At 47.4% G+C, this 27,397-nt stretch overlaps 1 protein-coding gene across 8 annotated transcripts in view; it reads right to left on the bottom strand.

Moving 5' to 3' along the window:
* LOC140408395 (janus kinase and microtubule-interacting protein 1-like) overlaps nucleotides 1–27,397 on the bottom strand; it is a 517,156-nt gene that overhangs the window by 20,140 nt on the left and 469,619 nt on the right. For all 8 annotated transcript variants that reach the window (XM_072495527.1, XM_072495531.1, XM_072495530.1 and 5 more), the window contains one exon: nucleotides 17,964–18,167. In XM_072495527.1, coding sequence (XP_072351628.1) covers nucleotides 17,964–18,167 — 204 coding nt within the window. The remainder of the gene's footprint in view (nucleotides 1–17,963; nucleotides 18,168–27,397) is intronic.

Consider the following 27,397-nt stretch of genomic DNA (forward strand, 5'->3'; position numbering starts at 1 on the left):
GCTCATACAGCTCAAAATGGCTCTCTATAGACCCCTGACTTAGAAGGTCTGTAATCAATTCTCAGGGTCATCTTCCACAACATCAGCCTCTAAAACCTCCAACCTCCACGACCTACAAGGGCAGCAGATGCATGGGGACACCATCTTCATCGAATCCCTACAGTGCAGAAGGAGGCCATTTGGCCTATCGAGTCTGCACCGACCCTCTGAAAGAGCACCCTACCTAAGCCCAGTCCCCTGCCTCATCCCCCCACCCTGCACATCTTTGGACACCAAGGGGGAATTTAGCATGGTCAACCCACCTAACCTACTCATCTTTGGCCTGTGGGAGGTAACCGGAACGCCCAGAAGAAACCCATGCAGACATGGGAGAAGGCGCAAACTCCACACAGAGAGTCACCCAAGGTTGGAATCAAACCCATGTCCCTGGCCTGTGAGGCAGCAGTGCTAACCACTGTGCCACCCATCACCTCCAATTCACACACCATCGCGACTTGGGAATCAAGTTGCCTTAATTCACTGGTGCCGGGTCAAATCCCTGGAACTTCCAAGGCCTACAATGGACTGTTCAGGTGGAATGCTCACCGCCACTTTCCGAAGGTAACTAGAGATGGACGATAAACACTGACTTTGCTAGCGATGCCCATAATCACAAGGATTAGATTGAAAAAGCAAGTATGGAACATGTCAATGTGAAGACTATAAAAAGAAAACGGAAAAAGAATAAACAAGTCCTATTTATCGTTGTTTAGAAAATTGTCAGTGTTCAGTTGCGAAGTAAATGCTACAACCAGCTGCATAAATAAAGGAAGGAGCACCCATGTCCCATATCTAGAGATTATATTTCTCTGCCAATAACATCATTTAATTACACTGTTTATATAATTACTGGTTTACATTGATGGTTAAGCTAGTAACTCAGTTGATTTAGGCTTCATCAGTTTGTACCTTCAACAACTTCCATGCAAGAAAATGAGAAACCGAGAAAGGCTGTAAGTCTGTCCATCAGCAAACCACATTAAATGCCTTGCCACTGCAAGACCTGGGCCATTATTTATTTATTCAAAAAAAAAGAAATTTAGAGTACCCAATTATTTATTTTCCAATTAAGGGGCAATTTTAGTGTGGCCTAATCCACCAATCCAGGGCAGCACGGTAGCATTGTGAATAGCACAATTGCTTCACAGCTCCACGGTCCCAGGTTCGATTCCGGATTGGGTCACTGTCTGTGCGGAGTCTGCACATCCTCCCCGTGTGTGCGTGGGTTTCCTCCGGGCGCTCCGGTTTCTTCCCACAGTCCAAAGATGTGCAGGTTAGGTGGATTGGCCATGATAAATTGCCCTTAGTGTCCAAAATTGCCCTTAGTGTTGGGTGTGGTTGCTGGGTTATGAGGATAGGGTGGAGGTGTTGACCTTGGGTAGGGTGCTCTTTCCTGGGGCCGGTGCAGACTCGATGGGCCGAATGGCCTCCTTCTGCACTGTAAATTCTATGATTCTATGATTCAACTGCACATCTTTGGGTTGTGGGGGTGAAACCCATGCAGACATGGGGAGAATGTGCAAACTCCACACGGACAGTGTCCCAGGGCTGGGATTCGAACCCGAGTCCTCAGCGCCGTAGTCCCAGTGCAAACTACTGCGCCACAGTGATGTCCTGGCCATTATTTATTTTAATTGAAATGGGCAGCATGGACTTTCTGTCCATGACCAGATAATTACAAGACACCAGCTTCATGAAAAAACTTTTAAACAGCTTTATTTCCCACTTTTTATAACACAACGGCACAAATTACCTTTGAAATCAATCGTTGAGAAACAATGGTCATTAAAATAAAAGCCTCTTCTTGTTCTTCGCTTATCCCAAACAATCAGACACTTGCAAAATGATTTTTCACAAAGAACGTGTAACCTCAAATGAGGTGCAATCCAATTCCATGTTCCTTTCAATACAGAGGCAAAATATGCTTGAAATAAATCAGACAATGTTGGAAATACTCAGTCTGGCAGTGTGCGTGGAGAGAGAATGTTAACGGATTGAAGTTTATCTTGGGCCTTGGGACCCTAACATCAGGCATTTACTGGCAGTGGCACCAGCTTGACAATTTTAGTGAAGCTGGTCTTTCTAATTGGCTACCTGCCGGCCTTGGGTTCAATTGAGGATGGCGGGTGAGCTCCTGAGGGCGAGCAGGCTCTGAGAGTTAGACAGGGTTGATCAGCAGCATCACACCCCAGCACGTGGCTTAGAGCAAGCTGGTACAGTTAGACTGAGTTACTACAGTTAGATTAGCAGAGAGTCGAACTCATTTGAGAACTGTGTTAATAGTTCAATAAACACGTTGAACTCATTTCAGAGTCTGGAGCATCCTTTAGTTAAGACTGCATCAAGTAGCAGCCTGTGTTATCCGAAGCAGCATAACACAACAATCAGATTCCCACAAGAGACTCGGTTCTGATGAAAGGTCACAAACCCAAAATATTAACCTAGTTTCTCCCTTCACAGGTGCGACAGGAAACCCATTGAGTACTTTGAGCACTTTCTGTTTTTAAACCCCCTACATAACCTATTCATTGGTGTCGTACGGGACCAAAGCAAGCCATGATTCACATTTGAAGTCAGCGTGGCCTCAGAAAACTTGCGCCTGCCGATAAAGAGAAATCCGAGAAAACAATCTGCGAGAAACAATGCATCGCTTGTTTGTTCATGTGGCATATTATTAGTGGGTCTGCGACGAAGCAATAAATCTAGGCGCACGGATGTCCTGTCCTACTTTCAGCGCTGCGTGAGGTAAAACTGCTTAAGCAGGGTTTTGATAAGATTCACCTTTTGTTGACCATCAGTGCGTGAGACCATCACTGGAAGGAGCAAACACAGCTGCTCCTGAGCTGTTTGCATGCAAAAAAAATATATAATCCTTTTCCAATCTGACAACTGGGTGAAGTAACAAAGTTTCCCCCCCCCCCCCCCCCCCCCTCTCAGTCATTTGGAGAGAAATAAAATGAAAGCTGAATCAGTGAAGAAGCGGCAACAGGTGCAATAATGACAAGTGCTTTCATGTTCTGTGTTATTATTATTATTAAAGACAATAATAGGAATGAGTGTGGCTTCTTTTTTCTTGCATTAGGTACTCAGAGCATGTGGGTTCATCAGTCAGTGATACTTTTTCAGAGCTGGCACTAGCCAGAGACATTAGTATTAACTCTGTTCGCAAGGAAAGCCCAAAAGCAATTTTATCAGAACTGGAAAACATTAGAGATGAACAGCTTTGGAGAAGTAATGGTCAGGGGATACAACAAAAAGGGGAAGGTTTTTACATTCACCACCTTCGTTTTTTGTCACTCAATCACTCCTGCCTTCACCTGATCGTTGATTTTTCCCTTTTGTTCTTTTCTGCCCCCCGCCCACTCCCCTCCCCACCCCAGCACCCCTACCCCCAGCCCTTCCTCCCAGGCTTTGCCTTTTGTTTAAAACAGTGGTGGGCAACCTGCGGCCCGGGGCTATGTGGCCCATCAGCCTTCTGAGTGCGGCCCATGAGACATTTTGCTGCCTGTTGCCCACGAACAGTGTTGCCACATTCCACTGATTTCTCATCCATGTAGTTTGTTTCCCCTACTAGTATGGCTGAAGTGATACACGTGTAAAAGAAGGGCAAATGGAGTGAGGTGCGTGCTGATTGCACACACCATTGACTGTGAGAGCCGTGCATCAAGTGTAAATATTTATTTTGCTTTTACCATTTTAAGTTGATGATAGTTCCACTAATATATAAATGATTAAGCATTTTCTACAACTCATAATGAAATATTTGGCTTGTATTAAATGTGTTTAATCTTATTCAAAGAACAAAGAACAAAGAAATGTACAGCACAGGAACAGGCCCTTCGGCCCTCCAAGCCCGTGCCGACCATACTGCCCGACTAAACTACAATCTTCTACACTTCCTGGGTCCGTATCCTTCTATTCCCATCCTATTCATATATTTGTCAAGATGCCCCTTAAATGTCCCTATCGTCCCTGCCTCCACTACCTCCTCCGGTAGTGAGTTCCAGGCACCCACTACCCTCTGCGTAAAAAACTTGCCTCGTACATCTACTCTAAACTTTGCCCCTCTCACCTTAAACCTATGCCCCCTAGTAATTGACCCCTCTACCCTGGGGAAAAGCCTCTGACTATCCACTCTGTCTATGCCCCTCATAATTTTGTATACCTCTATCAGGTCGCCCCTCAACCTCCTTCGTTCCAGTGAGAACAAACCGAGTTTATTCAATCGCTCCTCATAGCTTATGCCCTCCATACCAGGCAACATTCTGGTAAATCTCTTCTGCACCCTCTCTAAAGCCTCCACATCCTTCTGGTAGTGTGGCGACCAGAATTGAACACTATACTCCAAGTGTGGCCTAACTAAGGTTCTATACAGCTGCAACATGACTTGCCAATTCTTATACTCAATGCCCCGGCCAATGAAGGCAAGCATGCCGTATGCCTTCTTGACTACCTTCTCCACCTGTGTAGCCCCTTTCAGTGATCTGTGGACCTGTACTCCTAGATCTCTTTGACTTTCAATACTCTTGAGGGTTCTACCATTCACTGTATATTCCCTACCTGCATTAGCCCTTCCAAAATGCATTACCTCACATTTGTCCAGGTTAAACTCCATCTGCCATCTCTCCGCCCAAGTCTCCAGACAATCTAAATCCTGCTGTATCCTCAGACAGTCCTCATCGCTATCCGCAATTCCACCAACCTTTGTGTCGTCTGCAAACTTACTAATCAGACCAGTTACATTTTCCTCCAAATCATCTATATATACTACAATGAGCAAAGGTCCCAGCACTGATCCCTGTGGAACACCACTGGTCACAGCCCTCCAATTAGAAAAGCATCCCTCCATTGCTACCCTCTGCCTTCTATGGCCTAGCCAGTTCTGTATCCACCTTGCCAGTTCACCCCTGATCCCGTGTGACTTCACCTTTTGTACTAGTCTACCATGAGGGACCTTGTCAAAGGCCTTACTGAAGTCCATATAGACAACATCTACTGCCCTACCTGCATCAATCATCTTAGTGACCTCCTCGAAAAACTCTATCAAGTTAGTGAGACACGACCTCCCCTTCACAAAACCGTGCTGCCTCTCACTAATACTCATGGGGTCATGGTTAGTGAATAAGCCCAGTTACAATCTTGAGGCCCCACTGAGATGAAGGAAGGCCACTCATGCAGCCCACTCACTGGTTTAAAAGCTGTATACCTCTACCATAGTCCAGCTTGAATGAAAGGCCATGACCCAACCCACAATGTTAACTCTGGGTGGAATTCTAACAGCTGATGTCCTCAGAAATGGTGCCATGAGATCTTTCACACCCAACAGATGGGGCCTCAGTGTAACGTCTCATCTGAAGGATGTCACCTCCAACAGTGCAGCACTCCCTCAGTACTGCACTGCAGTGTCAGCCTTGATTTTTGTGCTCAAGTCTTGGAATGGAATTTCAGGTTGGAACCTTTTGACTCGGGAGGCAAGATTGCTACCTCCACTGAGCCACGGCTTAGTTACAAAGCTCTATAACAACCCAAAATTCCCTGTTCAGCTGGCGCACTAGTCAACCCCTTTGAGTCACTGAATTTTAATAGGATTTAAATAAACTGCACACTTAAACAAAATCAACCAAGCACTACAACAGTTGCTAACGGTGCAATTTGTGAGATATGGTATTGAAGATGTGTTTCCTGACCTTAATCACTCGTGTGAGGTCATGGAAGTTGTTGGTGACACTGCGTTCAAGTCCTTTGGTTAGATTCATGACATTGACCACAGCTCTCTGCTCCCACTGCCTTTGGATGGGTTGTCTAGGGGGGTTGTCTAGGGGGCCTTCTGGCCCAGTGTGATTTGATTACATCTCTCCTCCTTTTTACTTTGTGCACCAATGTCGCCAATCCAAAACCAGAAACTCTTGGAGCCTATTCTCTGTCATGTTGTTGCATTATGGGGTTCCCATGTCAGAATTGCTTTTAGTGCCATTTCCAACACCAGTTCAAGTCACGATGAAGTGCCCTTTAAGATGTGCAGGGTGAGTTTGAGTAATGCAGGTTAGCTTTAACCAGTGTGAGCCTCTCACGATTTTTAGCCCTCTGCTCAACTTAGCGCTGGCTGCATGCTACGATCATCTAAATTGGCAGGCTGCCACGAGCATGCTACCTGCATCAGAAGCGACAGGTGTGGAGTAATCAACATCATGATCCCCAAGCTCATTTTAGGGTCCCTATCACTGTCCACATCCAGGGAACCTCCGCCTCCCGCCAAACTTGATGATTTATCAGTGACCTGGACACTGCATAGAGTATGTTGGAATACACAAATATTTGTCACTTAGAACAGCACGATAAATGTCAGAAGGTCCATTAGCAATGGAAAGGGGTTAGCCGGCTCCTCAACATTTTATGTTGAAGCGCCACCCTGGTTAATTCAGTGACAAGAACAATTTCTAGTCTGTTATGGACATCTTTCCAGATTCAAAGGGATCAGTCGCTCATGACAGCAGTGAGATATTTACCTTTTTGCAAGTTGACTTACACTCCACTCCATTTACTCGTATGATAGCATAACCCAGAGCTATGACATTAGCATCCTCGAGAGCTAAACTGGATACTCATGTCTCTTGCACATTGCTACAATTTTGCTGAGCCTGGACTAAGATATCATTAGGTAAGGTGAAGTTGGGTTTGAATTGAGAGATACCTTATTCCATCATAAAGGCTAATGTACAGATCAATATTCATGACCGAAATCACTTCGTTCAGCATGTAATCATCTACTTAATGGATAGTTGTCTTAACTTACAGTGTATCTAACGTGCCCTACGGTACAGGCCATAACTCCTCTCTCTGCTGTCCTCTTGGCTCTCACCTCCTTTTGCTGTGTGTCTGTGCAGTGTCCCGTTTCCAAGCACCCTGTTCACTTTTCTTGGTGCCTGTGCTCTGGTCATAAATATCTGAACCCAGTGTCCCAGAATCAGAATCACAAAAAACACAGGGCAGAAGAGGCCCATCGGCCCATCGAATCTGCACCGACATATGAAAAACACCTGGCCTATGTACCTAATCCCATTTGCCAGCACTTGGTCCACAGCCTTGAATGTTAAGCCACGCCAAGTGCTCATCCAGGTACTTTTTAAAGGATGTGAGGTAACCCGCCTCTACCACCCTCCATGGCAGTGCATTCCAGACCATCACCACCCTCTGGGTAAAAACGTTTTTCCGCAAATCCCCCCTAAACCTTCTGCCCTTCACTGTGGTGGTATGTATTAGGGGTATTAAGGTACCCTGTGATGCCAAGAGGCTATTGGTGGATAGACACTGGATCCCGATTGGATCAGCCGCCTGCTGGCTCCACCCAGTAAGGCGGAGTATAAGAGCCCGGGTTCTCCCAACAGCCGCATTCTGTAACTGTGCTGCTGGGGAACAAGTCTGCGTAATAAAGCCATCGTTCGACTCCTTCGCATCTCGCCTCGTGAGTGATTGATTGTGTTACAATTTATTACGCAGACTTGTTCCCCAGCAGCACGTTGTTCTCCCAGCAGAATGCGGCTGCTGGGAGAATCCGGGCTCTTATACTCCGCCTTACTGGGTGGAGCCAGCAGGCAGCTGATCCAATCGGGATCCAGTGTCTATCCACCAATAGCCTCTCGGCATCACAGGGTACCTTAATACCCCTAATACATACCACCACAACCTTGAACTTGTGTCCCCTCGTGACTGATCCTTCAACTAAGGGGAACAGCTGGTTCCTATCCACGCCCCTCATAATCTTGTACACCTCGATCAGGTCACCCCTCAGTCTTCTCTGCTTCAGGGAAAATAACCCAAACCCTATCCAACCTCTCATCATAACTAAAATGTTCCATCCCAGGCAACATCCTGGTGAATCTCCTCTGCATCCCCTCCAGTGCATTTGCATATTTCCTATAAAATGGAGGGGCAGCACGGTAGCATTGTGGATAGCACAATTGCTTCACAGCTCCAGGGTCCCAGGTTCGATTCCGGCTTGGGTCACTGTCTGTGCGGAGTCTGAACATCCTCCCCGTGTATGCGTGGGTTTCCTCCGGGTGCTCCGGTTTCCTCCCACAGTCCAAAGATGTGGTTAGGTGGACTGGCCATGATAAATTGGCCTTAGTGTCCGAAATTGTCCTTAGTGTTGGGTGGGGTTATTGGGTTATGGGGATAGGGTGAAGGTGTTGACCTTGGGTTGGGTGCTCTTTCCAAGAGCCAGTGCAGCCTCGATGGGCCGAATGGCCTCCTTCTGCACTGTAAATTCTATGATAAAATTCTATGAGAACTGCACACATTACTCCAGCTGTGGCCTCACTAAAGTTTTATACAGCTCCAGCTGCAGGGTTCACACGTTAGCAATGTGACAGCAAAGTCTCACAATATAAAGTGGCAGACAAGTTGACACGGCTGTTAAAAAGCTGGACTTTCTAAACAGAGGAAGGTGTGGTAAGCTTTTCTAACAACACCAACATTTTTCAATTCTATGCCACCTTTAATGTGTGAAACCATCCTGAGACATTTCACAGGAGCGTGAAAGAGAATTTGACACCAAGCCACATAAGGTGACACTGGGAAACTGGAATGGGACTGATTAAATGCTCAGTCAAAGAGGAGCATCTTAAAGGAGAAAAGATAGGTAAAGAAATTAAGCGGTTCCACAAGACAATTTGAGAGCTTAAGGCAGCACGGTAGCATTGTAGGGCAGCACGGTAGCATTGTGGATAGCACAATTGCTTCACAGCTCCAGGGTCCCAGGTTCGATTCCGGCTTGGGTCACTGTCTGTGCGGAGTCTGCACATCCTCCCCGTGTGTGCGTGGGTTTTCTCCAGGTGCTCCGGTTTCCTCCCACAGTCCAAAGATGTGCAGGTTAGGTGGATTGGCCATGCTAAATTGCCCTTAATGTCCAAAATTGCCCTTAGTGTTGGGTGGGGTTGCTGGGTTATGGGGAAAGGGTGGAGGTGTGGACCTTGGGTAGGGTGCTCTATCCAAGAGCCGGTGCAGACTCGATGGGCCGAATGGCCTCCTTCTGCACTGTAAATTCTATGATCTATGATCTATGACCGAGGCAGATGAAGGCATTGCCGCTCTGGTTGAGCAATTAAAATAAAGGATGTGCAAGAGACCAGAATTGGAGGAACGCAGAGAGCTTGGAGGACTGGGCGGCACGGTGGCACTGTGGTTGGCTTTGTACCATCGTGCCACCCCACGGATGATGAGGAAAACATTTACTTCATCCTCATCTTCTATTTTGTTCACTTTCAGCCAAATGTGTAACATCCATCCTTAATTATACCGGTCCTCCTTGTTCGGGTTGAATTCCCCCATTGTCCCCAAATATGCCTTCAGTGCCAGTCATTTCTTCATTCAATTCTGCACTGTGCTGACCCACTGAGCTGTTTGCAGATGCCAGATATACACATGGAGCAATCTTTCAAAATGCCTAAAATTCAACATTAGGAGTTCCAAAAAATGTTCTTCGGTCCTTAATCGTGCAAATGAAATGCAAAAAAGAATTTGATTCTGGCCTCATCGCCACCTTTCTGGTGTGGACTGAGTGTATTTGTCCATTATTGAACTATCTTTATTTACACCGCTCCAACAGAAACGGAGAGCTGGCCAACAGATAGGTCAGCTCTTACACTATGCTACGCCAAATATTAGGTGAATAGTACAATTTTATAGAACTGAGGTAACATTTGTGTGCTGCTCCAACACAAAGGACTGCACTTCCTTTATTTATATCATGGTATTTGTACTGATAAGACCCAGGCCCGCTTGATGCCAATCTAACAGCCACATCACTCCCATCGCGCCGCTACATCAATGGCCCACACTTTCCTGTTCTCGATGATAAATTAGTGCATTCTTCCCCCCCACAAGAGTTGTGGGAAATAGAAAAAAATTGTTTTGCAAAGACAAAGAAAGAAAACACACTCGATGGGCCGAATGGCCTCCTTCTGCAAAAAATAAATTCAGAGGGGAGTTAAGAGTCAACAGTGGATCTGGAGTCATATGCAGGGCACACCAGGTAAGGTTGGCGAAGGACTGGGAGGAAGAAAGAGGAAAGATAAAGAGTAAGAACAATGGAGTGAAGAGAATCAGAAATAGAGAGAGACAAAATAGAGTAGAAACACAAGTGAAGGAGAAAAAAGCTGAGCGAAGGAACAACAGCAAAACTTGAAGAAATAGCAACTGATGCTGAGAAGGAAACCAAAGTGAAGTGCAGGAGAGGGGAAAGGGACATGTGTGAAAAAGAGAGAATCAGAAGGGTTTGCAGAGGCAGAGAGGAAAACGCAAATTCCCACCAATGTGCAGGCATGTTGCAACAGTTCCCCCTTCAAAGTCAATTTAAAATGAAATGAGGCATAAAAGACACATTCAGTATTATATCTGTTATCTAAATGTATTGAATTCCATTGCTTAGTGTCCAAAGATGTGTAGGTTAGGTGGGGTTACGGGGTAAGGGTGGGCTTGGTAGGGTGCTCTATCAGGGCCGTTGCAGACTCGATGGGCAGAATGGCCTCCTTCTGCAAAAAAAAAAATTCAGAGGGGAGTTAAGGGTCAACAGTGGGTCTGGAGTCATATGCAGGGCACACCAGGTAAAGTTGGCTGATTTCCTTCCCAGTGGGCATTAGTGAACCCAGATGGATTTTTACAACAATCAATGATAGTTTCATGGTCACTATTACTGAGAATAACTTTATATCCCAGATTTATGATCTATTAATTGAATTTATATTCCACCAGCTACCGTGGTGGGATTTGAACCCGTGTCCCCAAAGAATTAGTCTGGGCATCTGGATTACTAACTCAGTGACTCTACCACCATGCCATCATCTCCCTCCATTATCCCCCAAACATCTTTTTCACACATCTTTTCAGGCTATTCGGCTGGGATCTGTACCCTTCACTGCAAGCTTCCATAGTATTTCACAGCTGGCTACAACAGTGTAAGGAAAGATAAAGCTTTCATTTTAATGATCTTCTCCAAAAGTATTTACAGTCAATGAAGTACTTTTGAAATGCAGTCGCAGTTTTAACGCAGGAAATGTTGCAGCCAATTTGTGCACAGCAAGCTCCCATATTCAACAATGAGATGATGACAAAACAATCTTTTTAGTGATGCCAGTTGAAGGGTAAATAATAACTGGACATTAGGGGGAACTCACCTAATCTGCTTCAGAATCATGTCCTGGGCTCTTCAGCTGCACTTCCAGGTGGACAATAATGTTGGACTTAAATTTCCCTCAGCAGCATGCTGGAGTATCAGCCGAGCTTTTATGCTCAAGTTCCTGGAGTCAAACCCAGAGGCGAGTGTGTAACCGCTGATCCAGAGCTGACACCTTTGAGTGAGTGGAAGCTTTTTCTGCTGCTGCAGATAACGGGATTCTCAAAGAGCATATCTGAGCACTCAGGTGCAGCCTACAGCTCTGTCTACTTGTCTGTTGATAAAACTAGGATGTCTTCACTGTTGTCAAGAGTCAATGCAGAAGCTGATGTGCACCATAACTCTTGTAAACTGTGCACAGGTCACTTGCTTTATGTATCTGTGCACAGTTGATTGGCTAAGTTAGAGATGACGTCTGTTGCATGTTTATACAAAGTTAGATTTCTTTCATGGCTACCGACAGCACAGTCCTGGTGGAAAAGATGTTCGCATAACTCACAGATACCGTTCCTTGTGGACAGATGCACTGATCCTGGGCCAGATGTAGGAAGGAAACCTTTGCCTTGTATAAACTAATGAGTGGTCAGCAGTGAATAGGTAACAAACCTTCTGCCTGTCCAGCCAGGACTTTCCATATTGTGTTCTTCCATCCTTTTCATTCTCACCCACGTAGCACAAATTGCTAGGTAGTCCCACAGGGGAACCATAGGGTTTGATTTCAGCCCCATCGTGGTAGGAAACTGAGGTGCGATGGTGCGAAAAAAGACATTGCTAGCTGGTGTGCGGATTCAAGTGCTCCAGCCCATCCAGAGTTATTTTCCTGGAGATGGGATGGAGGTGCAGGGGCTACCCATCTGCACACAGTGGGTAACCTATTAAAGTAATTAGCGGCCTATTAACAGAGGCTGCCTGGGATTTTCTCGTTGACCTCCAGGCCATTGGAGGCACCAGGGCCCACTTTGACTGCCTGAGGACGGCCTCCCATCGGCAGACCAGAGGAACGGCACTCCAGGCAGACCTAGACACCTTCCCCTGCCTATCTGGAGTGCTCCTACAGCAACAAGCCTCCCAGCAAAGAGGCTCCCTACCCACTCCCCAAACAGCACTGGCCTGGCCAGCAAAAAACATTTTCAAATTTAAACTTTAAAAAAGCTGGAGGAAGTCTGCCTCTGTATTTCGAAGCGCCCTCTCTCTCATTTACCTGCCTAGGTTTCCTGCTGTTACTCTCAAGTTGAGATTCTTCCTATTCCTATTCACTTCTTATTCTTCCTATTGGCCCTCCTTCGAGAGCCGCTCCACACTGCCCTTAATTGTTCAGCGAGTCTGCACTCTGCCATTAATTAGCCACTTGGGGAGACATCACAACAAAAGATCATTTCTCATACAGTGGAGGCTTCTGACCCACATTTGAGTCTGATGGCTGGCTTCAGATGTCCAAAGGGAAACTCCTGCCAATAGCTTATCATGCTTAATATGTTATGGATCGAAAATAGAAGCTTCCCAGCAGAAGGTATAAAACTCAGGTTTGCATGTCTCTTGAGTCGGCATAAAATTCTAAAAGAACAATAATTGGCAATACATTATAAGAACACTTTTGCCACTACCTACATTGACCCATTAAATATATTACTGCCTTGACCTAGCTGTCGCATTGCCCTTTCACACGGGAGTACTCATGTGTTGAATGGCAAATGGATCCCCAAATGGAAAAGATGTAAGTGTATCAGGAATTCATTTAATTGTAGTTTTAATCATCTCACTCCATGTTGAACACCTGCCTGCAATGAAATTCAACCTGAAAATCTATTGTTATAGAGGTTACTTGCAGAGTGCAGTTCTTTCTACTTTACCTGAGAGTATCCCTTATTTTGAGACTCTAAAACACACCCTCTGCATTCCAATTGTGCACCATTTCCATTTTGCACATCTGCCATTGTCATGCACTTTGGGTGAGATTGTCAATTCGGAATCAAACAGTGAGCAGCTGAACACAAAGAGTCCTGTCCATTAGGAATTCAGTTTAGGTTATCCAAACTCATGTCATGTCGGGCTGTTAGAAGCTGACAAGGGAAAATATCATCCCATCAGGTCTTTGAGACCTGGACTAGTTTGAATTGATTGGCGAAAGAGCTTGATGCATGAATGATTGGACTTATGTGCTAAGCTTCATTCATTAATATCTAGTTAGGAACACAGGAACAAGAGTAGGCCATTCAGCCCCTTAAGCTTGTTCTGCCATCATGGCTGATCTGTATCTTAACTCCATTTACCCAGTTTTATTCCATATCTTGTAAGTAAAACAAGGGGGGGTTTAAACTAATGCAGCAGGGGCATGGGAACCTGGATTGTAGTTTTAGGGTAAGGGAGAATGAGAGTATAGAGGTCAGGAGCACAGATTTGACGTCGCAGGAGGGGGCCAGTGTTCAGGTAGGTGGTTTGAAGTGTGTCTACTTCAATGCCAGGAGTATACGAAACAAGGTAGGGGAACTGGCAGCATGGGTTGGTACCTGGGACTTCGATGTTGTGGCCATTTCAGAGACATGGATAGAGCAGGGACAGGAATGGATGTTGCAGGTTCCGGGGTTTAGGTGTTTTAGTAAGCTCAGAGAAGGAGGCAAAAGAGGGGGAGGTGTGGCGCTGCTAGTCAAGAGCAGTATTACGGTGGCGGAGAGGATGCTAGATGGGGACTCTTCTTCCGAGGTAGTATGGGCTGAAGTTAGAAACAGGAAAGGAGAGGTTACCCTGTTGGGAGTTTTTTATAGGCCTCCTAATAGTTCTAGGGATGTAGAGGAAAGGATGGCGAAGATGATTCTGGATATGAGCGAAAGTAACAGGGTAGTTATTATGGGAGACTTTAACTTTCCAAATATTGACTGGAAAAGATATAGTTCGAGTACAATAGAGGGGTCGTTTTTTGTACAGTGTGTGCAGGAGGGTTTCCTGAAACAATATGTTGACAGGCCAACAAGAGGCGAGGCCACGTTGGATTTGGTTTTGGGTAATGAACCAGGCCAGGTGTTGGATTTGGAGGTAGGAGAGCACTTTGGGGACAGTGACCACAATTCGGTGACGTTTACGTTAATGATGGAAAGGGATAAGTATACACCGCAGGGCAAGAGTTATAGCTGGGGGAAGGGCAATTATGATGCCATTAGACGTGACTTGGGGGGGATAAGGTGGAGAAGTAGGCTGCAAGTGTTGGGCACACTGGATAAGTGGGGCTTGTTCAAGGATCAGCTACTGCGTGTTCTTAATAAGTATGTACCGGTCAGACAGGGAGGAAGGCGTCGAGCGAGGGAACCGTGGTTTACCAAGGAAGTGGAATCTCTTGTTAAGAGGAAGAAGGAGGCCTATGTGAAGATGAAGTGTGACGTTTCGGTTGGGGCGATGGATAGTTACAAGGTAGCGAGGAAGGATCTAAAGAGAGAGCTAAGACGAGGAAGGAGGGGACATGAGAAGTATTTGGCAGGAAGGATCAAGGAAAACCCAAAAGCTTTCTATAGGTATGTCAGGAATAAGCGAATGACTAGGGAAAGAGTAGGACCAGTCAAGGACAGGGATGGGAAATTGTGTGTGGAGTCTGAAGAGATAGGCGAGATACTAAATGAATATTTTTCATCAGTATTCACTCAAGAAAAAGATAATGTTGTGGAGGAGAATGCTGAGCCCCAGGCTAATAGAATAGATGGCATTGAGGTACGTAGGGAAGAGGTGTTGGCAATTCTGGACAGGCTGAAAATAGATAAGTCCCCGGGACCTGATGGGATTTATCCTAGGATTCTCTGGGAGGCCAGGGAAGAGATTGCTGGACCTTTGGCGTTGATTTTTATGTCATCATTGGCTACAGGAATAGTGCCAGAGGACTGGAGGACAGCAAATGTGGTCCCTTTGTTCAAAAAGGGGAGCAGAGACAACCCCGGCAACTATAGACCGGTGAGCCTCACGTCTGTAGTGGGTAAAGTCTTGGAGGGGATTATAAGAGACAAGATTTATAATCATCTAGATAGGAATAATATGATCAGGGATAGTCAGCATGGCTTTGTGAAGGGTAGGTCATGCCTCACAAACCTTATTGAGTTCTTTGAGAAGGTGACTGAACAGGTAGACGAGGGTAGAGCAGTTGATGTGGTGTATATGGATTTCAGCAAAGCGTTTGATAAGGTTCCCCACGGTAGGCTATTGCAAAAAATACGGAGGCTGGGGATTGAGGGTGATTTAGAGATGTGGATCAGAAATTGGCTAGCTGAAAGAAGACAGAGGGTGGTGGTTGATGGGAAATGTTCAGAATGGAGTACAGTCACAAGTGGAGTACCACAAGGATCTGTTCTGGGGCCGTTGCTGTTTGTCATTTTTATCAATGACCTAGAGGAAGGCGCAGAAGGGTGGGTGAGTAAATTTGCAGACGATACTAAAGTCGGTGGTGTTGTCGATAGTGTGGAAGGATGTAGCAGGTTGCAGAGGGATATAGATAAGCTGCAGAGCTGGGCTGAGAGGTGGCAAATGGAGTTTAATGTAGAGAAGTGTGAGGTGATTCACTTTGGAAGGAATAACAGGAATGCGGAATATTTGGCTAATGGTAAAGTTCTTGAAAGTGTGGATGAGCAGAGGGATCTAGGTGTCCATGGACATAGATCCCTGAAAGTTGCCACCCAGGTTGATAGGGTTGTGAAGAAGGCCTATGGAGTGTTGGCCTTTATTGGTAGAGGGATTGAGTTCCGGAGTCGGGAGGTCATGTTGCAGCTGTACAGAACTCTGGTACGGCCGCATTTGGAGTATTGCGTACAGTTCTGGTCACCGCATTATAGGAAGGACGTGGAAGCTTTGGAACGGGTGCAGAGGAGATTTACCAGGATGTTGCCTGGTATGGAGGGAAAATCTTATGAGGAAAGGCTGATGGACTTGAGGTTGTTTTCGTTGGAGAGAAGAAGGTTAAGAGGAGACTTAATAGAGGCATACAAAATGATCAGGGGGTTGGATAGGGTGGACAGTGAGAGCCTTCTCCCGCGGATGGATATGGCTGGCACGAGGGGACATAACTTTAAACTGAGGGGTAATAGATATAGGACAGAGGTCAGAGGTAGGTTCTTTACGCAAAGAGTAGTGAGGCCGTGGAATGCCCTACCTGCTACAGTAGTGAACTCGCCAACATTGAGGGCATTTAAAAGTTTATTAGATAAACATATGGATGATAATGGCATAGTGTAGGTTAGATGGCTTTTGTTTCGGTGCAACATCGTGGGCCGAAGGGCCTGTACTGCGCTGTATTGTTCTATGTTCTATGTTCTAAAAGTAATTAATTCATGTTTGAAATAGACTTGAATTACATAATGTTTAAAAATAAATTTAGAGTACCCAATTCTTTTTTTCCAATTAAGGGGAAATTTAGCGTAGCCAATCCACCTACCCTGCACATCTTTGGGTTGTGGGGGTGAAACCCACACAGACACGGGGAGAATGTGCAAACTCCACACAGACAGTGACCCGGGGCCAGGATTGAACCCAGGTCCTCAGCGCGGTGAGGCAGCAGTGCTAACCACTGTGCCTTGAATTACATAATTAATCGATTGCGTAATGAATATATAGCTATGCTAAAGATTAATGATTCAATTATTCATAGTTCAAAGTAAAATGCCAATTGGCACTATTATTTTTCATTTAAAAAAGCAATGTTTTACTGACATTTGGGAAGTCAAATGATGAATACAGAGGTCAACAATGTAATACAATATTGAGAAATTATATGGTCAGCATATTTACCCACCACACAACTGGAGGTGATGGGGGGGGGGGTGGAGAGCGCTTGTGTGAGGGGTGGGGGAAGAGATAGTGTGTGCGAGGGGTGAGGGGGAAGAGGTAGCGTGTGCGAAGGGTGAGGGGGAAGAGGTAGTGTGTGCGAGGGGTGAGGGGGAAGAGGTAGTGTGTGCGAGGGGTGAGCGGGAAGAGGTAGTGTGTGCGAGGGGTGAGCGGGAAGAGGTAGTGTGTGCGAGGGGTGGGGAAGAGACAGTGAGTGCGTAGGGTGGGGTGGGGGGGGGGGAATATAGACAGTGTGTGCGAAGGTTGGGAGGAAGTCAGAGTATGTGTGAGTGGTTAGCTTTAGCCTTCAGATCCCAGGGTCAGTTGGGGGCAAAAACCAAGCTGCATACAGGGCCCATGAACTGTAATCCATCTCTGTTGATATGCAGAAAAGCAGAGATGCATGGATTTAGAGACTTGCCAGGTCAGGTTTCTGGAAAAGCCCTGTTCAGTCTGAGTGTACAACTGAAAGGTTCACACCAGCTCCCCTCCCCATCCTGGAGTATTGGTTTCCCTGAAAAGCAAGCAGCCAAAGTCATGCCTTCTTCCAGCCCTGAGGTCATGGCTCTTTATAACAGATTAGTACTGAAAAAACACTTCAAATGTTAAGTGTGCTGCCCAGATTTTTGACAAAACAATAAGGTTAATTATGGGACAAGTGCTCTCATGCATGCATTTTCTGTGTCTAATGTGCAGCTTTGTCAGGGAAATTTACTTTCTTCAAGACTGGAAGTAGACTGCATTAATTAAGCCTTTGAATAAGGAGATATAAACAGTCAATAGAAATGCTCCTAATGCCACTTGTGGTTCTGAAAAAAACACATCAAAACGAGTTGATTGCTAAAGGGGCATAATCAGTCTGATTAATCCTCCTACTTGCAAGATAATTAACTTAAAGAGGGCCGTGCAGCATTTCAAGTGGAATTGAGTACCCCCAGTACCTGATGGGCATGTGTAATACCTGATGGGCATGTTGCAACAGTTCCAAACGCTCCTGTAAGATCTGACCATCATACTCCCGGCTCTGCCTCAGGACCTGACGTCGCCACTTCTCAACGGCCAACTTCAACTCTTCCTTCTGCACCTCCGTCAGAGATTCACTCACTTTGTTCCCAGGGCACTGCTGCAATGTGTTGTACAGGGTGGCTTCCAGCTCCTGGATTTGCTGTGGAGGAGGATATATGTACATCTATTACGCAAAAGGTATTAACTCATTAAAACAAAAGATTATTGGGGAAGAAAGAGTTAGCCATGTGATGTGAGCACGCAGCATTGTTCGAGCACAAGGGTCAGAATTCACACAACAGTCAGGCAGACTGTCAGAACCACCCAAAAACAGTGAGGGTGACGTTTTGAAGGGTCATAATACAGAAAGTTTCCTTGCAATGCCACCCTACTGTTTGAAAGTTTACTGCGCTCTTTTGTTGCTATTGGCGACCGGTGACACATCTAACAATGGTTGAGACACTTTGCTTTATAAACAGCATATCCAATTTCAACATCAGAGACAGGAGCCGAGAAGGTAACTTTCCACTGATAATGAGAACCAAATCTGACTGACAAACGCACTCATTTTGAACCACAGTGGTTTCGAAGTCTACAGCCTCGGAGATTCTGAATGGTCACTGTGTTTCCACCAACGTTGCCGTGGTAATGCAATAAGGGGAGTGGCGGCGGAAGTGCTTTGGCAGCTATTGCCAACCCGATCATCTGACAAGCAACAGCAGCCCCATGAACACTACACTATCAGCACAATGCAGTACAGACACTGGACCGCTGAGGCATTTATTTTACTTTTCTTAAACAAAACGGCGCAGAAAGGCTTTATTCCAGCACACACCCAAAATATTCCTTTCCACAGCAAAAGTGTGCGTTTATGACTTGCCTAGATCTATATCTTGTTTTATGTCAGGATATCAGGGCACCTTATTCATTTTATATTCAGCTGAGTCAACACTTCCGAACTTAGTTCTGCAACCACGGAGCAAATTTTCTGGGAACTGCAAGTTATAATAATAATCTTTACTGTTACAAGTAGGCTTACATTAACACTGAAATGAAGTTACTGTGAAAAGTCCCTAGTCGCCACATTCTGGCGCCTGTTCAGGTACACGGAGGGAGAATTCAGAATATCCAATTCATCTAACAGCACGTCTTTCGGGACTTGTGGGAGGAAACCGGAGCACCCGGAGGAAACCCACGCAGGCTCAGAGAGAACATGCAGACTCCGCACAGACAGTGACCCAAGCCGGGAATCGAACCTGGGACCCTGGAGCTATGAAGCAACAGTGCTAAAGTGCACATTATCTCATTTTAGTTAACATTTCACACTCATAAGCCTAGTTTATTGTGGTGGTAATGCTGTAACACCACAGGTTATACCAGCAGAAATAACCGTCGCTTCCTAGGGGAGCACATCTCCAAAAATCTGTCCTGGTCCACCCATGTCGACGCTACCACCAAGAAAGCACAACAGCGCCTATACTTCCTCAGGAAACTAAGGAAATTCGGCATGTCCACATTAACCCTTACCAGCTTTTACAGATGCACCACAGAAAGCATCCTATCGGGCTGCATCACAGCCTGGTATGGCAACTGCTCGGCCCAGGACCGCAAGAAACTTCAGAGAGTCGTGAACACTGCCCAGTCCGTCACACGAACCTGCCTCCCATCCATTGACTCCATCTACACCTCCCGCTGCCTGGGGAAAGTGGGCAGTATAATCAAAGATCCCTCCCACCCGGCTTACTCACTCTTCCAACTTTAGGGGCTGGTTTAGCACAGGGCTAAATCGCTGGCTTTGAAAGCAGACCAAGGCAGGCCAGCAGCACGGTTCAATTCCCGTACCAGCCTCCCCAAACAGGTGCCAGAATGTGGCGACTAGGGGCTTTTCACAGTAACTTCATTTGAAGCCTACTTGTGACAATAAGCGATTTCTTCTTCTTCTTCTTCCATCGGGCAGGAGATACAGAAGTCTGAGAATACGCACGAACAGACTCAAAAACAGCTTCTTCCCCACTGTCACCAGACTCCTAAATGACCCTCTTATGGACTGACCTCATTAACACTACACCCTGTATGCTTCATCCGATGCTTGTGCTTATGTAGTTACATTGTATATGTTGTGTTGCCCAATTATGTATCTTCTTTTATTCCCTTTTCTTCCCATGTACTTAATGATCTGTTGAGCTGCTCGCAGAAAAATACTTTTCACTGTACCTCAGTACACGTGACAATGAACAAATCCAATCCAATCCAATCCTGAGCATGACTGGGTCAGAGTATAAGGAGCTCCACCTTATAACTGACTAAACCGTCTGTTCTATGGACATGATTGATGCTGGCACTATGTAATAAAATTGGGGGTTCATGAGAATATTCTACCTCTCCAGCATTAACATTGGTCCCCATTATGAATCAACATCCATCTAGTTTACTTTTACAAACTACACAGATTTATTGGATTCTCCCACTGTCATTTCACAGAAAGATTTTGAGATGGTGTAATTTTTAGGTGAAGTGCCAACTGAGGGTGGATAAAAATTGAACTGAGACTGCAGGAGGACTGAAGTAGGCAAAGTGGTGGGGGCGTAGGTGAGGAAGATACAGTGGTAGTTGGGGGCAGGTGGGGAGGGGAGCAAAATGAGGTCAGATGGCAAGGGAGGGGGGAGATTATAAGATGCAGGGCATCAAGGGAGAAGGTGGAACAACACTGGAGTTTGGGACAGAAAAGGCAGAGATAAAGCAGGGTAATGGGGATAAGAGTGTGTGGGAAGGTAGTTTAAGGCCATTTGGCCAAAGGGCTCTTACTGATTTCCCGTTTCATCCCTCTGACTTTGTATCCCCTTGAAGTCACACTCCCTCAGCCATTGTTTCCATGGCCTGAATTATTACCCTGCCAGGCAAGCACGATCAAAGGGAACCATAGTGGATGTGAAAACTGGTCCTGCCCTCCATCAGCTCCCACCAGCGGTTTCCCGCTGGCTGGCTAATTAACATGAATTTCTTCTCTTTTCTTAATATGCTGTTTCTTTTGATTTAAAATAAATATCAGACTGATGTCTCTCACGGTTTCTCAGTGTGTTTGTTTACCAGCAACCAGTATTTTGCCTTTGATTTCTTTCTCCCCGACCATTACCTCTTCCATTTCTTGCATTCTTTCATGCTTCCTCTCACTCGCCCACTCTCATTCCTCTACCGAATTTTTGATGGTGGAGGCGGGGCGTTGTCAGCCTTTACTGCTTTGCGAGCTTGATTCTGCTCTTCAGGCAGACGGCTCCATTGTCTTTTACCACAAAAGGGACAATCAGAAACCCGCCGCCATCTTGTTCATTGCGAGAGAACTTCTGGTGTTGCCAACACTGATTGGACGTATTTGTGGGGTTTTCAACACATGACCCACTGCCTCCCAATCTCTCCGCATCACACGCTCCTGAGATTGGTTGTTCGACGAACATAGCTTCATTGCACACTGCCTTCCCACATCAATTGAGAAACGATGCTTTGATGATTCGATCAACCTCGACTCTCAGTCAAACCATCTTGTCCCTCCATTTCCAATATTTATACAGCTAATAAACTAATCTTCAAAGAACTCCCTAATGCTTTTTCTCCATGGTTGCTCACAGCAGTGTCCAGAGATTAATATTCAATTTCTGGAGGCTCCAGATCCATCTGTGGTTCAGGTTCAGAGAAACATTAGTGCATGGAGGGTCAGGCTTCCAGAATTAACCACCACATCCTGTCTTCCGAGTAGAGCTAGCCTTCACCCTGCAAACAAATGGGATGGGCTAGCTTGGCTCATGATGTTTTCAAAATGGATTATTTTTTTATTTTAAAATAAATTTAGAGTACCCAATTAATTATTTCCAATTAAGGGGCAATTTAACGTGGCTAATTCACCTAGCCTGCACATCTTTGGGTTGTGGGGGCTAAAAAATGCAAACACGGGAAGAATGTGCAAACTCCAAAAGGACAGTGACCCAAAGCTGGGGTCGAACCGGAGACCTCAGCGCCGTGAGGCAGCAGCACTAACCATTGTGCCACCGTGCTGCCCTTTTAAAATGGATTATGACATTGTTTGGAAGCCGGGCTGTGAAAGCCTGGCACACGAAAACGAGGAATCTACCCGACTTAAGGCATCAGCCCACAGCCCCTCCTCAATCTCCTCCCCCAGCTCTTCTTCCCATTTTCCCTTCAGCTCCTCTACCAGCACCTCCCCCTCGTCTCTCATCTCCTGATATATTTCGGACACTTTGCCCTCCCCGACCCATACCCCCGAAAGCACTCTATCCTGGATCCCCTGTGTCGGGAGCAGCGGAAATTCCCTCACCTGTTGCCTCGTAAACGCCCTCACTTGCATATATCAAAAGATATTCCCCGGGGGCAACTCATACTTTTCCTCCAGCGCTGCCAGGCTCGCAAACTCCCCATCAATAAACAAGTCTCTCAATCTCCTAATTCCTGCCCGATGCCAGCTCTGGAACCCTCCGTCCATCCTTCCTGGGACAAACCTATGGTTATTCCTGATCGGGGACCACACCGAGGCACCCGTCACCCCCCTATGTCGTCTCCACTGCCCCCAGATCCTTAAGGTTGCCACCACCACTGGGTTTGTGGTATACCTTTTCGGGGAGAGCGGCAGCGGCGCCGTCACCAGCGCCTTTAGGCTCGTTCTCTTACAGGACGCCATCTCCAGCCTCTTCCACGCCGCCCCCTCTCCCTCCCTCATCCACTTACAAACCATCGCCACATTGGCGGCCCTGTAGTAGTCGTCCAGGTTCGGCAACGCCAGTCCCCCTCTGTCCCTGCTATGCTGCAGGAACCCCCTCCTTACCCTCGGAGTCTTCCCTGCCCACACGAAACTCATAACGCTCCTGTCTATTTTCTTGAAAAAGGCCTTCGTGATCAGAATGGGGAGACATTGAAACACGAAAAGAAACCTTGGGAGAACCATCATTTTTACCGCCTGCACTCTGCCCGCCAGTGAGAGCGGCAGCATATGCCACCTCTTGAAATCCTCCTCCATCTGCTCCACCAACCGCGTCTGATTGAGTTTGTGTAGAGTTCCCCAGCTCCTAGCTACCTGAATCCCCAAATATCGGAGGCTCCTTTCCACTCTCCTTAACGGCAGGGCGTCTATCCCTCTTCCCTGATCCCCAGGGTGTATTACGAAAAGCTCACTCTTCCCCATATTTAGCCTGTATCCCGAAAAATCTCCAAACTCCCTCAATATCTGCATAACCTCTGTCATCCCCTCTACAGGATCCGCCACATATTGCAGTAGGTCATCTGCGTAGAGTGACACTTGATGTTCCTCTCCCCCTCTAACCACCCCCCTCCATTTCTTAGAGTCTCTCAACGCTATGGCCAGTGGTTCGATTGCCAACGCGAACAGTAATGGGGACAGGGGGCACCCCTGCGTTGTTCCCCTATGTAACCGAAAATACTCCGATCTTTGCCGGTTTATGACTACACTTGCCACTGGGGCCCCATATAGGAGTCTGACCCAACTGACAAACCCCTCCCCGAACCCAAACCTCCTCAACACCTCCCATAAATACTCCCACTCTACCCTATCGAATGCCTTCTCTGCATCCATCGCCACCACTATCTCTGCCTCCCCCTCCGCTGGGGGCATCATTATCACCCCCAACAGCCGTCGCACGTTGACGTTCAGTTGTCTCCCCTTTACAAACCCTGTCTGGTCTTCATGCACCACCCCCGGGACACAATCCTCGATCCTCGTCGCCAGCACCTTTGCCAGCAGCTTGGCGTCTACATTTAGGAGTGAGATAGGCCTATATGACCCGCATTGCAGCGGATCTTTATCCCGCTTCAGGATTAGTGATATCGTCGCCTCCGACATTGTCGGGGGTAGAGTCCCCCCTTCTCTGGCCTCGTTAAAGGTTCTCGCCAGCAGCGGGGCCAACAAGTCCACATATTTCCTGTAAAATTCCACCGGGAACCCATCTGGTCCCGGGGCCTTCCCTGCCTGCATATTCCCCAGCCCTTTAGTCACCTCATCCACCTCAATTGGCACCCCCAGACCTGCCACCTCCTGCTCCTCCACCCTCGGGAACCTTAGTTGGTCCAGAAACTGTTGCATTCCCACTTTTCCCTCCGGGGGTTGGGACCTATATAGCCTCTCATAAAAGGTCTTAAACACCTCATTTACCTTCCCTGCTCTCCGCTCCGTAGTTTCCGTTTCATCCCTAACTCCCCCAATTTCCCTCACCGTTATCCTCTTGCGAAGTTGGTGGGCCAGCAGCCGGCTCGCCTGTTCCCCATATTCGTATCTCATCCCCTGTGCCTTTCTCCACTGTGCCTCTGCCTTTCCCGTGGTCAGCAGGTCAAACTCCATCTGAAGTCTTCGCCTCTCCCTATATAGTCCTTCGTCTGGGGCCTCCGCATATCTTTTATCCACCCTTAGAATCTCCCCCACTAATCTCTCCCTTTCTTTGCCCTCTTGTAAGCCCTAATAGAGATCAACTCTCCCCTAACCACCACCTTCAACGCTTCCCATACTACCCCCACCTGGACCTCACCATCGTCATTGGCCTCCAGGTACCTCTCAATACATCCCCGCACCCTTCCACAGACCCCCTCATCCGCCAATAGTCCCACATCCAGTCGCCAGAGTGGGCGCTGCTCCCTCTCCTCTCCTACGTCCAGATCCACCCAGTGTGGGGCATGGTCTGAAACGGCTATGGCCGAGTACTCCGTTCCTGCCACCTTCGAGATCAGTGCCCTGCTCAAAACAAAGAAATCTATTCGGGAGTATACCTTGTGGGCATGGGAGAAAAAGGAGAACTCTTTGGCCAACGGCCTAGCAAATCTCCACGGATCCACTCCCCCCATTTGCTCCATGAACCCCCTAAGGACCTTGGCCGCTGCCGGCCTTCTTCCGGTCCTGGATCTAGACCGGTCTAGCCCTGGATCCAGCACAGTATTGAAATCCCCCCCCCATTATCAGGCTTCCCACCTCCAGGTCCGGGATACGTCCCAGCATCCGCTTCATAAATCCCACGTCATCCCAGTTCGGGGCATATACATTTACCAGCACGACCTCCTTTCCCTGCAATCTACCACTCACCATCACGTATCTACCCCTGTTATCCACCACTATATTCCTAGCCTCGAACGACACCCGTTACCCCACCAATATCGCCACCCCCCTATTTTTCGCATCCAACCCTGAGTGGAACACCTGTCCCACCCATCCTTTCCTTAACCTAACCTGATCCGTCACCTTCAGATGTGTCTCCTGAAGCATGACTACATCTGCCTTCAGTCTTTTTAAGTGCGCGAACACTCGGGCCCTCTTAATCGGCCCATTCAGGCCTCTCACATTCCACGTGATCAGCCTGATTGGGGGGCCGCCCGCCCGCTACACCCCCCCCCCCCCCTACCCCCCCCCCCCTGACTTGCCATCCCCTGTTCTAGGCCAGCCCCCCACCCCCCCCCCCCCGACTTGCCATCCCCTGTTCTAGGCCAGCCCACCGTCCGGGTCCTGCGCACCCACCCATCCCCCAGGCGGCGCCTGCCCGTCCCGACCACCTTGTCTCTTGCCAGCCCCCCCTCGCTCTCAGCAGCAGCAACATAGTTGATCCCCCCCCCGCTAGATCCCCATCTAGCATGGTTACTCCCCTGATGATGCTTCCGAAAGTCAGCTAACTCTAACTGACCCCGGCTTCCCCCGTTCTCTCCTTGACCCCCCCTATGCGTGGAACTCTCTTCCTTCCTGCGCTTATCTTCCCGCCATCATCTCCATAGCGCGAGAAAAACTCTGCGCTTTCCTATCGGCCCCGCCCCCTATGGCACAGCTCCCCCATTCCCCATCTCCCCTCTCAGTCCCTTTTTTCCACCGGCGCCCACATTTCTCAGTGTCCCCCCATCAAGAGGAGAAAAATTCCCCGTCTATCGTCTCGTTACTATAACCTTCCCATTCCTCAGTTTACACTTCTGTACATCAACCTCGTTGTCTCCCCCCCAACATCAGTCCCTCAGTTCTAGTCCAGTTTCTCTTCTTGGATGAAGGTCCATGCCTCTTCCGCCGTTTCGAAGTAGTAATGCTTGCCTTGGTGTGTGACCGACAATCGCGCCGGCTGCAGCATCCCAAATTTTATTTTCTTCCTGTGAAGCACCGCCTTGGCCCGATTAAAGCTCGCCCTCTTTCTCGCCACCTCTGCACTCCAGTCCTGATATACTCGTATCACCGCATTCTCCCACCTACTACTCCGTACCTTCTTGGCCCAGCTCAAGACAGCCTCTCTGTCAGTGAAGCGGTGAAATCTCACCACTATCGCCCTTGGTAGTTCTCCAGCCTTTGGTCTTCTCACAAGGACCCGGTGAGCCCCTTCCACCTCCAGGGAGCCCGAGGGGGCCTCAGCTCCCATTAGCGTATGGAGCATCGTGCTCACATAAGCCCCAACGTCAGCTCCCTCCATTCCTTCGGGGAGACTTAGAATCCGGAGGTTCTTCCTCCTCGAGCTGTTCTCCAGGACTTCGAGCCTTTCGATACACCTCTTATGTAGCGCCTCATGCGTCTCCATTTTTACCACAAGGCCCTGTATCTCATCCTCGTTTTCGGCTGCCTTTGCCTTCACCCCACGGAGCTCTATCGCCTGGGCCTTTTGTGTTTCTTTCAGCCCATAACATTGGCGCCAGCACCTCCTTCTTTAGTTCCTCCACACACCGTCGGAGGAATTCCTGCTGGTCAGGGCCCCATGTCGTCTGGGCTCCATCCGCCGCCATCTTGCTTCTTCCTTCTTTTCTCTGCCGCTGCTCCAGAGGATCCTTCGCAATCTGGCCACTGCCACTGGTCCTTTCCATACACACCCGGGGGGACACCTTCCTTCGTCACCCCACACTGGGTTTGGTCTGAAAAAATTTCCGTTGGGGCTCCCGAAAAGAGCCCAAAAGTCCGTTAGAACAGGAGCTGCCGAAACGTGCGGCTTAGCAGTGCATCGCCGCAACCGGAAGTCATTCATCCCAATTTTTAAGAACATCCTCATTTTCCAATTTAGTTTGAGGTATGTCAAATTCACAGTCATCTGGATTTGGTTTGTCACTTTGAGTTAGAATCATTAAAACCTCCTTTTTCTCTCCTTCCCTTTCAAAGTACCTTTTAAGCAGATTCACATGACACACTCGGTGAGTCTTCCTTCTATCTGGTGTGTTTACCACATAATTCACCTCACTTAATTTCCTTTCAATCTGATACGGTCCACAAAACCTAGCTTTTAAAGGCTCCCCTACCACTGGTAACAACACTAAAATTTTATCGCCACTGGCAAAACTACGAACTTTGGATTTCTTGTCCGCTATCCGTTTCATCACATTTTGTGCAACTTTCAAATGTTGTCTAGTCAATTCACCTGCTCTATTTAATCA

Source organism: Scyliorhinus torazame, chromosome 3 (genome assembly GCF_047496885.1).
Source record: "Scyliorhinus torazame isolate Kashiwa2021f chromosome 3, sScyTor2.1, whole genome shotgun sequence".
NCBI lineage: Eukaryota > Metazoa > Chordata > Chondrichthyes > Carcharhiniformes > Scyliorhinidae > Scyliorhinus > Scyliorhinus torazame.